This window comes from Castor canadensis, chromosome 17 (genome assembly GCF_047511655.1).
Source record: "Castor canadensis chromosome 17, mCasCan1.hap1v2, whole genome shotgun sequence".
Lineage (NCBI taxonomy): Eukaryota > Metazoa > Chordata > Mammalia > Rodentia > Castoridae > Castor > Castor canadensis.
The window spans coordinates 65660519-65678900 of NC_133402.1; the positions used below are offsets into that span (position 1 = coordinate 65660519).

Consider the following 18382-nt stretch of genomic DNA (forward strand, 5'->3'; position numbering starts at 1 on the left):
CTAGGGTCATGCTCTTCCCACTTGAGTTAAGCCTCCAAACACTTTTGTTTTTATTTTGATTTTTATAGAGGACATCACAAACTCTGCCTGGCCTGGCCTCAAGCTCATTATTCATCTGCCTCAACTTCCCGAATAGATGAGTAACAGGTGTGCACCACCACACCAGGCCTCCGGGTTTAAATTTTTGAGAAACTGTCAAATTGTTTTCTAAAGTGGGCTCATTATTTTACACTCCCACCTCCACTCCTCCACATCCTCACTTTTTCTTTAGTCATCTTAATGGGTGTGAAGTGTCACCTTAATGTGATTTTGATTTGTATTTGCTGATGACTAAAGGTGTTGAACATCTTTCCTGCACTTATTCACTACTTGTATACTTTCTTTGGAGGATTATCTACTGAAATCATGTGCCCACTTTAAGATTGGATAATTTGTCTTCTCGTTATTGCATTGAAAAATGTTTTTTATTCAAGATAAAAATCTCTTGCCAGATAGATGATTTGCAAATTATTTTCTGTCATTTTGTAAGTTGTCTTTTCTCTTTCTCAATAGTGTCCTTTGACAAATGAATGTTTTCAATTTTTGTGAAGCCCAATTTATTATTTATTTTTTCTTTAGTTTTTTTCTGCTTTAGCTGTCATATCTAAGAGTGTCTTGCTTAAGCTGTCATGAATATTTTCACCTATATCTTCTAAAAGTTTCACATTTTTCACTCTTATCTATAGATCCTAATCCATTTTTGAGTTAATCTTTGTACACAGTGTGAGACAGAGTTTTCAACTAATCACTGAAGTGCTTACAAGGGTCCAGAGAGAAGGCAAGAAAATGTCACCATGGTAAAAAGAGCAGAAATTGGAGAAACCATATATGATATTTAATGACAGTGTTGATTTGGTAATGGACTGGATGTGAAGAAAGACTCTCGAGTTTCTGCCTTGGGCTCCCATGTGCCTCCAGAAAAGGCAGAAATTGGGCATGAGATGCAAAGCTGGACTGGTGATCACTGAGTATGAAAAACCATTGTGATGCAGGAGAAGCTATAGGCACTTGGAAGTTCAAGTTTAGAACAGAGCTGACTGATATGGATTGCGGATACAGAATTCATAAGTGATTAATGGGAAACTAACCACTGGTATTACCAAGAACACTTTCAAAAGTGTAAAAGGGTGAAGGGAAATGTTAGAAGGGAATACAGTTCAGGACTTAGTAGGACAAAGGGTGGGACCAAGGAATTCTAGGAAATAAAGGGTTTTAAGGGAAGAGAGTCCAAGTTCTTGATATAAACTGAGAGTAAGGTGATACTAAAGGAAAGCAAAGGAAACTAGAAACTATGTCAACTTAGGGTTGAAAAATAGTGTAATATCTTTAGAAAACTGAGAGATATGTTGTTTGTTTGTCATGAAGAGTATACCTCAATTCCTTGGAGAACTGTGTTCAAGAGTACCTGAACTGGACTCTAAACCAGAACCTTCTCTTCCTTGCTCAAGCTATCATTGAAACCAGTGGTGTGCCTAAAAGTCACATAAATTATCTTAAGAACACTAATCATTACATCACTTTAATGAGTTGGTGATTAGTATGCTATGTACTTTTAATACAAAGATACCTGCCATAATAACATTTGAGGATTAAATCATCAGAAAAAAATTCCAATATAGTTATTTTATTTATCCTATAGTGATTATAGTTTTAAAAATTATAGACAAATTTATGTAAATGGATGACATTTATCATAAGTATGTATTTTCCAGTGTTGAAAATGTGAAGAAAGAAACATGACCACATTGTGTGTGGGAAACCAGTAATATTATATTCACTTTTGATCTATGAAATTACTCTAAAGGGTTATGATTGGTTCTGAAGAAAAGCAACACAAAACAACACATGTCTAATTTTGTGTAATTTGACAATGCTGTACTTATTTAAATAGTGAACTTTTAATAAATCACTGATCTACCAAAAGTAGTGTGAGAAATGGTTCCTTATGGTATTCAAGTTTCTCTAGTTATTTTGAATGTAATCATTCTTTTAGATTGAAAGAAAAGAATGTCATTTTCACTTTAAGCTACATATAACCATTGGTTTGTTTACTATTCGTTTGAAAAATAGTAGACAAAATTACTGTTGTGGAAACACAGTACTGTAATGCAATTGAAAAGTATATAACTGAATTTAAATAAATTTAAACCAAATGTTTCAACTAGGGTCTTTAAAGTTTCTTCATGGGAACGACAAGAACTCAATGGGTGTCATAAGTACCTACATTGTCCAGCCACTGGGTGGTGATCACAGTGAATTTTTACTTTACATTTCTATCTGAAAATGCATTAGTTTCATGCTCTGTGCTGAAAACCTTAATTTCAACTTACATAGTCATGTAATTTGAAGGAAGTCTACACTACTGTTAATTTTTTGCTGCAAAGTAAAGCAGTAGCATTTGCAGGTGAACAGAACACGATTTATAACCAGTGTTTGCTTATTGGAAATGGTAGAGTTTCTGTTCTAGTCAGGTTTTTCTCTATAGAGTGATTGATGAATAGTATAAGTCATATACATCTTGTTGAAAGTCACTAAGTGAAATGTACACAAATGCTCAGATAAAGCATGATTATAATTTAGGGTTACCAATACCTCGTATTTAGCTTCTAAATACAAGTAAAACGTTTGTTATGATGACTCTACCTGGTTAGCATGAATGTGCACTAGGAAAAGGAAGAGGGAGTCCCTGTTGTTTGCAGAGAACACTGTAGAGAAGAGGCTTCCTGAATTCCCTTGATAACATGACTGGAGTCAAAACAACATCTTTGCCATGATCCTATGGATGCTATGGATGCTGAAGTTTCTTTTGCCCTTCCAGAGCCTAACCCAATGGGTTTTACTTCTAAATATACTTAATCACTATTTTAAAAATATACTACATCACATCCATCGTCTTCTGTTATTGCATTTTGCTTGAAAACAATATCGATCAAGACAATTTCCTTTGTCAGCATTAAATATATTTTTAAATTTTGAAATTTTATATATTGTCAGATTGCTTCCTAAAACATTATAATAACTGAAGTTTACACAGTTGTGTATAAGTATACACAGCTTATACACAGCGGTGTATAAGTTTTCTGAGTTACCACCAGTATTGCATGGAGACTTCTAGGAATATTTGCCTGGACACCTTGCTTACTCAGCACTGAGGCTGTTGCCTTCCATTTCTCTTCTTTCTCCTGACCTTTGTCCCATGAATGCCTCTATCCAGTCCTTTATAAACACCTGCTTTTGAACATTTTTTTCTGTTAAACATGGTCACTTTTCACTTTTGTTTGGCTATTAAATTGTTATCACAACAGCAAAACTTGACTTTCTCCATCAGGGCTTCCCTCAAACCCTGGCAGAGTCAAACCCACCATCTCCTGTGCCCCTGCAACATCCTCCTCAAGTTTCCATAACAGAAGACAGAGAATACTTTCAATCTTTGTACACCTTCCTTCCTCAGTGGCTGGTACATTCTATGGACAGGAATATGTCCTTACACACATAGAGTTAACTACTTGACGTCCTGTCAACAGTCAGTATTCATTTACTATATCAATCAATTAGCTAATTTAAAAAGCAACATTAACCACTGCTGTGGTTTTCTGGAATGGAAAGAGATCCTTTCAGAATATTTATGATACCTGGTACGAGATGAGAATCATAGTCTGGTGGGAGATCAGGCCTTGAATCTGATGAATTCATTTGATTTTCCATTTCACCAGCAGGCTGCTGCAGGGCTTTGGGGACTAGGGGAAGAGAGGGGAACATGAGTTACAAAGAAGATGATAATATGATTAAAAATGCATGCACTTTTTCTTGTTGGTTTGCATCAAGGAATATAATCAACATAAAATACACTCATATTTCTTAAGAAAAGTTATATTAATCTATTAATAAATTTTAGGCTGAATATAAAATTAAAAAACAAAGCTTAGAAATAGCATTGTCTTTTTGAGTAGGGCAATTCTAGTGGCTCGACCTGACACTGACTTCTACTCACATAGTAAATTCCATGCTTGATAGCCAACATACTTTCCCTGTAATACGAAGAGCACAGGCAAATACAGGAAAAATTCATTTTTCCTGATATTTTGGAAACAGTGTCTACATAAAACAAAATCGTTAATAGCTTAAAAACCAGTGGTGCCTCCCATATCTGAACTAGAGTTAGTTCAGTCTACTTCTGCAGCGACCGACACTCTTGCTGACTCTGTCTAAAAGCAGCCTGTCACAATGATTGCCTCAAGAGAGATACTGAAATCACTTCTTTGAATGTTATATCTAGTCCTCTTGTTGAGGTTAGAGAAATTTCTCCCTAGACTCACTGTAAAAAAAAAATCTGAATTTACAATGAGCAGATGGCTCACACCTGTTATCCTAGCTACTCAAGCAGAGGGACAAAATGTTACTGAGACAATGTCAACTAATAAAAAACCAAGTGTGGTAGCATGCACCTGTCATCTCAGCTATGTGGGAAGTTAAATAGGAAGACCAACGTTCAGGAGGGCTTCGGCATAAATGTGAGACCTTATTTGAAAAATACCTATAGCAAAAAGGGCTGGAGGTGTGGCTCAAATGGTAGAGAGCTTGCCCAGGCAGTACAAGACCCTGAGGTTCAAGCCCTAGTACTGTAAAACCAAACCAAATCAAAACAAAATAGTTTTGAATTTCCTAGACAATTGGTTGCCTTCTATCTCAGAGAAAAGAAAAACTCCACAACTGTGGTGTTTTTCTCTTTATACCAGTTACTAGAAGATGCAAGGTCACCATGCAGTCCTCCTCTGTCAAGGCAAGATGTCAGGACAGGCTCTTTATCGCCTCTCCTTGCAGACTTTCCCACCTTTACTGTACTTTACCTAATCTCACTCACATATTTTTGAGATCTTTCAGTACATGTGTGCCAATATAAGATGTTTCTTATCCTCTTCTGACAAAGAATAAGTGTGTTCATATGACACATGACAGATATATACCCAAATGCTAATCAATAAAAATATTCAAAATGAAATTAACTCCCTTTGTAAAGAAAACAATCACAAAATTCATGCTAGAAAACTAACATAATCAAATTTACTCAGGAAAAGGTTGTAGGAGGGTGCATATGGTGAAAATATGCACTTATGTATGAAAATGGAAAGAGACCTGCTAAAACTATTCTAAGAAGGGTGGTAGAAGGGATAAAGAAGAATGATGGAGGGGTGAATTTAACTAAGATATATTGCAAACACTTTCATAAATGTCACAATGTACCCCCAGTACAACAACATGATGATAATGAGAACAAAATCATACCTGACATTTTGAAGAATTCTAGTTAATTCTGAAAAAGAAAATATTATAAAGCCTTAATATATATGTATGTACATACACTCTCTTTATATAGTTTCTGTCATTATTTAGTGACAAAATCTGCAATTTTTTAGGCTCTGGTTATATCACTTCATTAGTTTCACAAATACTTAACTCCTAGTACAAACTAGGCACTGCACCAGTGATTGACAAAATACAGAAAAACTAACAAACCAACAAACAAAAAATCTGAAATACTCTGCTATAATTTATATTTTAATGGAGTGAGATTTAAAAAAAAGAAAACAGGTAAAAAAAATTTCAGTTTAAATTTAAGTGGTGCAGAAAAGGTTTAAGAAAAATATGGCCTAGCACTTTCCAGAAGTTCAGAGAAAGTCTCTCTCAGGAGGCTATTTGAACTATGAGAAGGAAACATCACACATTTATGTGAAGAGAGTTCCAAGAAGACAGGAAAGTAAGTGCAAAGGCCTGGAGATGGAAATAAATTTGGGATATAGTCCAGCAAGATAAAAGCAGAGGCCAGAGGAGAATGGAAAGAAAGATATGAAGACAGATGTCTAATCATATCTGAAAGTCATGTCAAGGTGGCTGGAATTTAATCTAACAACAATTTGGAAGTCCTTGGAGGTCTTTAATCAGTAGAGCGATCAGGTCTGAGTTAGGCTGCATCTTGAGAAGGGCAGAGTAGAAGCAGGGAGGGCAGCAGCAGTAAAACAGACAGAAGTTGATGCTGAGACTGGGGAGGTAACACTGGAGAGTGTAAGCAGTGGTCAGTGGCATGACATGGTCTGGTAACAGAACCTACAGGAGTTGCTGATGGAGAAGAGTCAGGGTGGGTTTCAGTTTTAGTTCAGGGAAACCAAGATGATGGCAAACCCTTTAACGAAGCTAGAGGAGAAGGTGGTAAGGGAACAGTAGGGATGGGAGGGCAGGAATTAAAGTTCAAATTGTGGCATCTTATATTTAATAAGAAACCAAAAGATTAATTGCACATTTAAATGGAAAAATATATGTATGTGAACACTATGAGAATAACTGAGGAAAGGAAACTAGAAGTTGAGATTGAAGTAAGGAATGGGCAGGGTGAAAATTCCTAGATTAAATCATGTAAAGAGACAGAGAAAAGGGGAGAGCCAATGAGGAAATTATCAAAGAAAGGAACTTCCAATATCTAGGTGATGACAATTAACAGAGCCACATCAACAGAATAAATATTAGTGAATGTTAATCAGGTGCTAGAAAAACATATTGTCTCTCATTATAACGACATGCTTTCATGGGTAATGACCAACCCTGCTAAAGGCAAGCCTTCTAAGTCCAAGGTTCAGGTGCTTTCTAATACGTCACCCCGTTTGCCAGAGTCATTTGTGCTTAAGTGTGGTAAAACATCACCAATATTAACTAGGTCAAAGAAGCATTAGAATACCAGTTGAGTGAGCCCAGTATGGATGTAGAGTTGACTCAATAAAAATCACCATGGCATCAGGCAGTAGGCAAACTCCCAGGTCAAATGATTATCTTGCCAAGATGGCTGGGTATTCAATGAGACTTGAACTGTGTCTACTCATCTCTACATGTGGAGTTAGTACAGAATCCTATGTGTCTGAAGAGGTTTAAGAAAAGGCATCTGGGCACACTAAAAAACAAATAAAATTCTGGACCAGTCAAAGAACTTCAAAAAGCTGGTCCTGTTCCTTGACGATGGTAATCGTTGTCATTTAAGAAAATGACCATAACATACTGGAACTTTAAATATTAGACATTCCTAGGTAGTTGCCCACAAGTGTCTCTTGCAGATCTTCACAGGATATACAAAAGAATTTTCTTTTGATACAGTGTCTCGTTTTATAGCCTAGATTGACTTTGCACTCGCCTTCATCCTGCTTCAGCCTCACAAGTGCTGGGATTACAGAACACCTCCTCAGGCCTGGCTTATAGGAGGGCATGGTTCATATTCAGAGAAATTGGAAACTTGCTTAATGTTCATCAGTGGTAAATGTGAAAACTCTGATCTGTTCATACACTGTGATAGTACACTGTAGTGACAGCAATATAGACGTAAAACACTGAAGAGAAAAGGCAAGTAACTTCAGAAAGCCCAACAGGAAATCTGAACACTTTATCTAATACATGTGTGGAAGAAAATTTTAAAGAAATTCTAGATCATGAATAATACAAGAATGATGGAAATGGTTTTGTGTGTGATACAGGTGTTGAGGGGCACCTGGTCATCTGTGGTCTATGAAAGGCTCTGATTCCCATCGATGCTCTGGTTCTACCAGGGAGATGAAAGGATTATGTATTGTCCTTAGTCTCCAAGGGGTATCTATATGTTTAAATATACATATTAATATGTATGACATCATTTCACCATAAACAAAAATCAGTTAATTATTTTCAGTACAATGTTCTTTTCATTAAAGGTCCAGGGATTGTAAGTTATCAAGAAAGCACAATGGAACTATTTACAACAGATTATCAAGTGAAAAGAGTACAGATTATCTGTCCATTCATCCATCCATCCAGCCAGCCCCCATCCTTTCACCCACAATGTCATCTATACAGCTGTCAATAATGGCAAACTACAGGAAAATAACACAAAAGCAGCAAACTTTAACAACTTCTCAATCTAGGTTGAGTTATTATTTACTTTTTAGATATTAGTTTCAAAATATAATGGACAAAAAAGATTCTAGACCCCAAATCTGAAATAGGACCTCTGGGATCTGACCAAAAAATCTTAACTTTTGTCACAGGCCCACTTAAAACTGACATAAAATAAAGAATCATAATAGCTCTCAGTTACTGCAGAAAGAAATTAAGAATCCAACAAATCCTATTCAAACGATTGAATATCAACTTCAAAAACCACACCAGTCATGGCTGTTCGTGCAGAGCAGTGTTACAGCATTTGCCTAGCGTGCGTGCAGTCCTGGGTTTGATCCCCAGCACCACAGAAATGAATATATAAGCTAACCTATCAGGAAAATTTTAGAAATCTATAAAATTTCAAGTCAAACTAGTATTTAATGGATTTAAATGAAGGGAGACATAGACACCCATTGCCTCACAAAGTGTTGGGTGCTCAGTTTGTCAACTTCTCCCCAACTTTCTCTTTTTCTCTCATTACCTTACATTTTCATTTTCTTATAAAATTTCACAACATAGTTTCAGCGAAATGTTATGAAGAGCCAATTTCCAGTCTTTACAAGCACGAATGCTGTTAAATTAACTTAATCCTCCCTCACATTGAGTGATTCGTTTGTTTTTCCTATCACCCAGCAGCTGCAATGTCATACGTTGAAGAGACTGACTTTTGACTTTATGTCAGAGAGAAACTAGTTTAGAAAAGTGAGCTGTGTCTCCGTACGGTTAGTATTACAAGGTCCAGAGGCACTTTAATTGCAGGGGCTTTGGCACTTAGGGGGCATCTGATTCATATGGAGGATCCTAAGCTGACTGGAACATAGCAAAGAGGGAAGGAAGTCATGATGTAAGTAGGAGGAGATTGGTGAAGCTGGAATTTGCTAGCCTGGAATGCAACCCTGACATGTTACATGAGATCCTTTAGCAAGAACATTTATATAAACATCATTTTTGCCCCCAAAACCTAGTTGTTATATGCTCACTCCTTGATTTCACCTTTGGTAAGCAGTGGCACACTTGTGGAGCCCAATAAAAACAAGTTTCAAATACACCATGAATGTGTAAAACTGCAGTTACAAGGTGCAAATGCTAAGTTCTGAGTCGAGCATTAACTGGAATATGTCCAGGTGTCTGGAAAGGGAGCCTCTGAGCAGGTGCGACTCTCCCAGCAAAAGGCTTGGAGGCCTGAATATGCATTTTAAATCCCTGAGGCTTCAGTCATGGGAAGGGAAAGAGAAAGTAGGAAGTCAGGTATGGACAGTTCCTCGGTCTCTTAGCAGGGCCAGAGAAAACAGCTAATTCTTGCAAATTTCTAGTATACTGCAATCACATCTTTCTCAGTGAAATCAATATGCTACTTTGGAGTCATGTCATTTTTTTATATAAATAATCCTTTCTTTAACAATTCCTGGAAGTGGGCATAAGATTGGGTGACTATTAAATGATGTATGTCAGCACATGCCAGACAGTCTGGACAATGATGTGGAGTGTGGGTTCAGTTCCCAGGTCCAGCCCTCAGTACATTGCTACCACAATGACCACTCTGTTCTTATAAGCATCATAGGCGTAATTATAGTTGGCTCAACCTCACAGACCTGTTGTAAAGTCTAAAACAATTTCATTTAAGTAGGACTTAAAATCCTACTTATAACACATCCTCAACAGATAACTTGACTTCATTTGTAAAATACACTAACTGATGAAGAGACCAAAATAAATGTCCATGCATTAAAATAGTGAAACACCATGCAGGCACTAAAACAAAACTGAGCATCCAAGTGGTAGAATCTGGTCTTCTATAGAAAGCACTAGCTCCGGCCTTTCTTTCCTGTGAGTGAGATCTAGCAGACATGATGTCATAAGCACTATTTAGAGAGAGTTTCAAAGTCGAAAGAACTGTGAGAAAGGAAATGCAGATATTACTAATGAGCTTTTTTATTCTATTTGAAGCTAAATGAAAGACAAATTACATAGAACACAGCTTAAATGTCTACAGGACTTGTTTCCATTTCAGGATAGTGACATTTATTGAATTATTTTTATAAATGTGTTTAATAATGTATTTTGAAAAAGAGCAGAAAAACAAAGTTATGGACTCTTTCTAAAAATTAGAATATGATGTTCATTGTATTTGCAATATAAATATTGAGGTTCTTTTTTAAAATCCTGCACCATAAAACATTGATTATTTAAGTCTGCATTAGTATGGTTCTTTTTAAAAATCATTATTTATTTATTTATTTTGAATTTACTACTGGGACTGGGGTTTGAACTCAGGGTTTTGCAATTGCAAAGCAAGCACTCCACTGCTTGAACTATGCTTCCAGCCATACTACTAACCATTTTGCTCTGGTTATTTTGCAGATGGGGACTTGCAAACTATTTGCCCTGGCCGGCCTTGAACCATGTTCCTCCTGATCTCAGTCTCCCAAGTAGGTAAGATTACAGGCATGAGACATCAGCATCTGACTTAGTATAGCTCTTCATTATATAAAGCATAAATGAGATATAAGCATAAATGATGAAATAATATTACATTTGATTTACTTGGAAACGGGTGAAATTCTTAATAAATTGACAGCTGACTTTCAAATGTTCATATTTTGTAAGCCTCAGATTTCACTACAAGGATCCAAGTTGGGTGAATATAAGTTAGTGTTGCAGTAGTTCTAAGAAAATGTATATGCCTTGCTTTAAAGTGATATCTTCTAGCCATTACTAAGTGTCTGATACATTGTTTTCTTCTCTTCCATTGAAAGCAATGGATATTCAATGTTCATTGTTACATGTGAGTGAGTGTCGTACAACACAAAATGTGTCTTGCCTTTGTTGTAGGTTCTGGGGAGGAAACTTCTAAACTCTTGGGGTTTTTCTCTGAAACAGTGTACTTGTGTTAAATGGCGGGCCTTGGACTCTCATGTGAGTTTATGCAAAGAATGAAGGCTGATGATTTCAGAAAGACAGATCCTGGGGTGAGAGGATGGAGCTATCTTATTTGCTTTACTTCTAGAGAGTGTGTGTGCTGTGGGGTTCTGGAGATTGGGTTCAACCATATAGCACAAAGGTATGGAAAACACTAGGAAAAGGGAATCTTCTTCTTGATACAAGTTGCTGTAGTCCCCAGAGGGTGGGACAGACCCCTGTTGTTTCTTTCCCTCTCTGTCTTACTGTGACTGGGTCTTGAACACATCCGAATTTGTGGGAAGCACACAACAGAAAATAAATAAAACCTCATTTTTCTGGCTAAGAACAAAAAAATATAACAAGAAAATTAGTAAGTAGCAAGGAATCATGGAGCAGGAGAAGCTCAGAGAAGTGTCCCTGTCAAGTTGTAGTAAACTCCTTGGCTTATCCCTGAATTAGGGGTGCATGGATCAGATGCCCCTGATCCTAGCTAAGACTGTGAGAACTGAAATAAAACTGAATACTGCCTAGATCTCAGGCTGAGCCTCGGGTTGTGAACACATAAAAGACACCTGAGTATCATGGCACAAACTCTGACAAACTGACATTGAAATGACAAGACATGCTGGGCACTGGTAGCTCAGGCTTATAATCCTAGCTACTTGGGAGGCTTAGGGTTTGAGGCCAGCCAGGGTAAACAGTTTGTGAGACTCCATTTCTAAAATAACCAGAGCAAAATGGACTGGAGGTGTGGCTCAAGTGGTAGAGCATCTGCAAAGCACCACCAAAAAAAAAAAAAAAAAAAGACAACACAGAAGGTGGCAAGAATTTGTGGCCTCCAACCAATTGGGTTAAGTGTCTGCCAAATTGATAAGAAAATCAATTTTCTCTATGATATTTAACAAGAGTCAGGATCTCATGAAAGAATAGTCAAAATGTCCAGGATAGGACCTAAATTGTTGCATAAGAGTTGGAAGAATATTACATCCTAGAAAATAGAAGGAAAAGATTTCTATGTCAAGATGCACAGATGTTGAACTTACCTAACAAAGAACTTAAACTTTCCAATCTAATAAAATGTTACAAGAAGGGTTAAAGGAAGATTGAAAGTCTCAGAAAAATTATATAAAGGAGAAAATGAAAACTTTAGAACTGAAAAAGTACAAGAACAAAGATTTAAATGTATGCGAATGGGCTCAATAACAAAAGGAGTTATTTGAAAAAAGTTACTAAGTTTAATGACAAATCAGTAAAAATCATCCAGTCTGAAGAAAAGAGGAAAAATTATGGAAAAACATGAACTTAGTGGAGAATGCAGCTCAATGGTAAAATGTGTGCTTAGTGTACTCAGCATGGGTGAGGCCCTGGGTTTTACCCCTACCATTGGAAAAATATGTGTGTGTACACACACACACACACACACACACAAAGTTTAGATAAGCCAGATAAAGCAGGTAAATCCTAGACAGGCACAATACTAAAATTGACTCAGGAAAACCAAAATAGAATTATAAGGGAATGAATTTAAAACTTCCTACAAATACAGATGACTTCACTGAGGATTTCTACCAAATGTTGAATAAACGGGCTGGGATGTAGCTTGGTGGTATAGCGCTTGCCTAGCATGCGTGAGGCACCAAAAAAGAAAAGACAAAAAAAAAAAAAAAAGACCAAATGTTGAATAAAGAATGAATGTCAATTCTTCACAAACTTTTCCAGAAAATTAAATGTGAACGTATCCCAATTCTTTTTTTTAGTGTGACCTTGGTAGAGCTATGCTAATATTATTTAAAAATTCAGGCTCAAAAGCCTCCAGAAAAATACTAGGAAAATCAATCCAGCAACATAAAAGGATAACACACGATGACTACGTGGGATTTATCTAGCAATAAAGTTTATCAGCCAAAAAAATTGGTCAGTTAATGTACCACAGTAATAAAATGCAGGACAAAAGTCTATCATCTCAAGAGTTAGCAGAAAAAGTAGTTGGCCGAATGCAATACTCTTTCTTAATTAAAAACACATCAAGTACTAAAAGACCTAGAGGGAGAATTGAGCCTCAGTAATCCAATCAAGGCCCCTTTGAGGCCCTCCACCACTAGCGTCATATTTAATAGAGAAAGGCTGGCTGCTTTCCTGTAGGACCCACAACTGGAGGACAGCCTTCACCATCTCCACCTCTTTTCAACGTTACACTGTAGGTTCTAGCTGGGACAATTATGTTAAAAAAAAGACAGGAGGAAGAGATCAGAAGGATCGAGCTTCTAAGCCAAGCTGGGCAAAGAGCTCTGTGAGACCCTATCTTGAAAAATCTCTTCACAAAAAATGGCTGGTAGAGTGGCTCAATTTTCTGAGGAATCCACCAAGAACCACTAGAACTAAGGAACAAGTTCAGCAGTGTGGCAGGACATGAGGTCAACATGCAAAACAAAGAATAAGTAAACCACCAAAGGAATATTAATGTAATGTTTTCTCAAAACTCTTTTGCAAACTCAGTGAATTTTGAATCTATATCAAATCCCAAGAGATAGTCAAAATATGCTGTAAAATTTTTGTTTTAAGTGATGCATTCTAATTCTTTAGAACACAGGATGGAAACAGTAGCAATTATAAGCTACATAAATATCTGGCACAAGTTAGGTAAACACACTACAGTGAAACACGATGATGAAATCACATTCCTTGAAAAATTCCTTGAAAAGTATAGGCACAAATGATTTTGTAAGCACCATAAAATATTTATGATATAATCTGGATAATGACAGTTACTTTTTAAAGTGCAAAAAAACTTGGAGGGAACATGACAAAATGCAAACAATATTTCCTCATTCAGTTTTTGTTGATATGGAATATATTTTATAATCTGAATTTGAAAAGCAAAGAGAAGCAAAGCTGACAATATGCTCTCACCATGAATCCATACCTAAACAGACCTCCAAATTCACCAAAGATAAAAGGTTTATTCACGCCTGCTCAAGTGTAAATCTCTGTGTAGATTTTAAGGAAAATTCTTGGCTCTTGTGGTGTATTGTGTTCATTAGTTTTATGGGTTTCTCAGTTACTAGATGAAGGGGCTCAGTAGGAGTGGATTAAGGCCCAATGACTAAGAAGGTTTCAGTCGTCACTCTTCCACTGATTGGTAACTTAAGAGATGCTGTTACATCGGCTGGAATTAAGGAAAGTATCCCACTCAAAAGCAGGTTCAAAAGCTCAGTAACAAGGCAGATGTAAGTCTGCTGGGACAAAATCTGCAGTGAAAATGTCCCATGGACAAACTACACACACAACTTACATATTCATATAACTGCATCTTTGCATAAATCAATCCTACGAGGACTTGAGAGACTGGTCAATTTTCACTACAACAAATGAAAATGTTGACAAAATTTAATCAATTTTATAGTTTGCTTTTATAATCTATATAAACATATTCATCATTTTTTCCCACCATGAATTCTTCCAGAGGAAAAAAAAATGTATGTATGGTTAAATATTTCTTTATCCTTTAGGAAATGTTAAAGATCTTGGAGTTTGGTTATGGGGTACTATTTTAAAACAAAAACTGAGATTAAATGGAAGTAAACTGGTAGGCCCAGTGCATAGATAACTTTTATTTTACATATTAAATTAGTTCAAATTGTTTAAAGAGATAACCAGGGTTTTCTGTCTTACCTCTCATAAAAGAAATGCTTTGGCCTGAAACAGTACCTCACACCTATAATCCCAGCTACTGCAGAGGGAGATGCTGGATCGTAGTTCCAGCCCAGCCAGCAAACAAACAAACAAACAAACCAGGCACGGTGTCATGTAATTGCAGTCCCAAATATAAAGGAGGGAGGCATGGACAGGAAGGATCACAGTGCAAGGCCAGCCATGGGCAAGAAGAGAAACCCTAACTGACAAACAAACTAAAACAGAAAGGGGGGCATTGCTTAAGTGGTGCAACACCTGCCTAGCGATCACAAGGCCATGAGTTCAAACCCCAGCTTTTGTCATGTGATATACCAACAGTCAGAACAACAATATTCACATGACTGTATAATACAGTTAAGGAAACATTACCCTGCCACTCACAATATCTACAATGTTGCCAGATACTGCCCACTTATGTCATTTTCTGGCTCGTCAGACATCAGGTCACATCGTGTGGCTTGTAACTAAATCCTCTTGATAAGAAACCATGTCTACTTAAAAAGCCATTTGAAAAGAGTGATATCTACAAACAAATAATTATTCGAGCAGTCAAGCAGTACACAAATTTACATGGTGTCAAAATTCCTCCTACACCAATTCCCACTTTCCAGTCTACATATTAAGCTTGTGTTCCAAGAGATTTCCAAGGCATACACAAATTAATGTGTACATATTATCTTTCTTTATAACAGCATTAATAATAATAGCTCCAAACTAGAAGAAACTCAAATGTCCATCAACTGAAGAGTGGATGTATGGAATGTGCTGCATCCATGCAACAGAATAGTTGTCAGTAAAAAGAGCTGGGTTACCGATCAATGTTACAACAGAGATGACCCTTGACATTTTGGTAAGTGAAAATGCTAACCACAAAAGATCACATACTGCATGATTTCATTCAGATGAAATATCCAGAAAAGGAAAATCTATAGTTAGAAATCAGATTGGTGTCTCCCTAGGGCTGGGAGAAGAAATCCAAGATGAATTGCAAACAGGAGTGATCCTTGGAGTAGTGATATAAGTGTCCTAAACCTAAATTGTGGTGATGGGTGTCACATCTATTATGCGGATCTTTTATTACAAATGGCAGTCTTAATAGCAGTCTTCCGGATACATGTCTGCATCTTGTTTATTAAGATGTCTTACTGACTATATTTCAGTGCATGTAAACTTATTCTTTTAAATGACTACATCATAAAATATTCGACTGGCTGCATAATAATGAAATTTTAAATTGTTTGAAACTTTATGCCATAAAAACTATCCTGAAACACACACACACACACACAAGCTTTAATAAAATTTGTGTCTCTAAATGGGTCTCCATTTTTATATTATGTTTAGAAATGCTTTCTCCATATGCACAAATATTTATTCAGGTTTTCTTAATTTTAGAGTTCATACATATGTATATATATAAATTATTAAGTCATTTAGACTACATTTGTATAGTTCCACTTTAATTAGTTTTCCCAAATAAATACCACATTGTCCAAGTATGATGAATTAAATTTCTTCCTCACACTTTGATTTAACAAGTATCAAATGCCAGTTTTCCTTTTACCCTCAAATCTATCCTTCAGTTTCTTTGAAATGTCTCATCGTAGGTTCATCCCACTGTCTTTTAATTATTTATAATGTCTTTTATAAGAAAGTTCCACATACATACATTTAATTGTAGTCTTCCTATTTTCAAGTATTTATTCATTTTTTAAAATTCTTTCATATAAGTTAAACAGCCCAGGTTTTAAGCCAAAACTAGTCTGTTAGGTTTTTATTTAATTTATATATTACTTTATGGAAATTATATTTTAAGCAAGGAAAGTTATTATATACTTTATTGAGGTCTGATATCAATCTAGTACACAAATAACATATTTTCATTTGAGTTCCCAGAGTCATATCTTTTTTTACAACAGACTTTTCAATTTTGTGTTATTTTATGCCAAATTGAAGTTCATTTTGTTTTACTGTATTTTCTAATGTACACATTCAGTTTAACTTCTGTAAAGTATAATGCAACTGGAAACTTTGCTTTTTTTTTATTCTTCCTATGTACGGGTTTTTCATTGGCTTTCTTTGGACATTCAAGGTATGTAATCACATCATACATAAAGTGACAATTCTGCATCCTCTTTTCTAATCAGAATGTCACTGTGCACTGACTAATATTACTGGGCCATAAGTTCACAAAGATGTCATAGTGAGATGAAGAGTGTTCTTGACTTTCACAAGCTGAATGGAAGAGTTGCTTGTTTTTCATAGCGTGCAATTGACAGCACCGAATCTACATCCTTTAAAATGCATTGATTTGTCATTTTTAGTGACTCCGTGTAAACAATGCAATATAATAAAAAATGAAATTTTAGATTCTAACATAAACAAAGTCACAAAATAAATTAAATAAAATCCCATGTCTTGACCTAGGAACGTTTTGTTTTTAGGAACAATGTAAGTACACAAATCACTGTCACCTCTCGTTTGCGCTAATGGGCAATGCCAGAGACAAGGCTCTCTCCTGTACCCCACTGCCCGTAAAGTTGTCACAAACCTTTCACCTGCGAGCGGCCTGGCCATCGCTGAGAACCGCCTGGGGTAGAAGCAGGAGATGTGTGTTCAGGCAGGACCCGCACGGGACAGAAACGCAAACGCACGGATGGAGAGTGCGCATTGGAAGCGCAGCCGCCTCTCCAGAGCGCTGTCACCAGAGCCTGGTGACTTTCTGTCTCCAACAGAAAACCTTCATCCTGACTACTAGTACTGGGTTACGGAACCCGGGGGTGGGGAACTGGACACCACAGTCCCAGGCTGGGAACAGCTCTCCACCACCTGTCACGTCTCCATCTCACGCGTGGGGCTCCCGCGACTACCTGAGGATGCTGTGCTCGCCACTGCCCCGAGCTGCGCTCCTCCCGCCAGGTCCGCCCCCCCGATTTGGCTATGACCTTGACCTTGGCCTCGGCCTCTCCCGCGCCGCCCCTGCCAGGCCCCACTCGGCGCCCGCGGCCACTCACCGCCCTCAGACCGCTCGGCTCAGCAACGCCACGCGCAGGGTGAAATTTGCCCGAGGAGGAAAGAGAAGAAAGAGGAGGAGGTGGGAGAGAGAGGGAAGAGCAGGAAGTTCCCAGAAAACCCCAGCGAGGCGGGGAGGAGGGACAGGGGCGCGGTCCCGGGGTTCCCTGACACCAGTGGGACGCGGTCCCTAGGAGCCCGGGCCTTGAGCCCCGCGCGCCCTCCAGCGCTGGAGAGCAGCGGCCGGTGGCTCAGTCTTTCTGAGGGGTGAAGCTCTCGGAAGTTCACTCAAACTAGGAGGAAAGGAAATGAAAACAAGTTGTCACAGCTCTAAGAGGAGAGGCAAGAACAAGATAAGAGCCAGCCCACGGCAGCCTGTAATAAGAGCCAAGGCAGCTCTGTGGCTGGCAGGAAGAGCTCAGGATCCCTGGGCCTGGGCAGAAAAACAGAAAACTCTGTTTCGCAAGAGTGTTTTGCATTTGATTTGCTCCCACTCCAGACCCTTGGCTTGCAAATTGGCCTTGGCAGTGCCTTGCTATTTGGAGCCACTCAGGCAGGAGGCCCAGGGGTTGTTGTGTTTTCTTTTGCTCAGGATTGGAGGAGGCCAACTTGACCTGGGAAGGAGGGAGAAAGGGAGACCAGGAGAGAGGGTAGTGGAAGCATTGAGAGATAAATGCCCTGGTTATTAACTGTTGTTAGGCACAAATCCTTCTATCAATAGTGGGCTTCAGGTTTGCTATGGCTCATGAGGACTCCACAATACACAGAAAGTGGAAAAACCCAATGT

At 37.7% G+C, this 18382-nt stretch overlaps 1 protein-coding gene across 4 annotated transcripts in view; it reads right to left on the reverse strand.

The window, feature by feature from the left end:
- The window catches only part of Plscr4 (phospholipid scramblase 4), a 57901-nt gene extending 39877 nt beyond the window's left edge, over positions 1–18024 (reverse strand). The window contains exons 1-4 of one of the 4 annotated variants that reach the window (XM_074059993.1): positions 17598–18024; positions 17135–17173; positions 5323–5350; positions 3672–3776 (exon numbers count right to left, since the gene is read on the reverse strand). In XM_074059993.1, the coding sequence (XP_073916094.1) occupies positions 3672–3776; positions 5323–5329 (112 nt within the window). In that variant the 5' untranslated portion in view covers positions 5330–5350; positions 17135–17173; positions 17598–18024. Of the gene's footprint in view, positions 1–3671; positions 3777–5322; positions 5351–17134; positions 17554–17597 lie in introns of those variants that run through there. The other 3 variants (XM_074059990.1, XM_074059992.1, XM_074059991.1) reach the window with 3 other exon arrangements.
- Between the last annotated feature and the right edge of the window lie 358 nt (positions 18025–18382).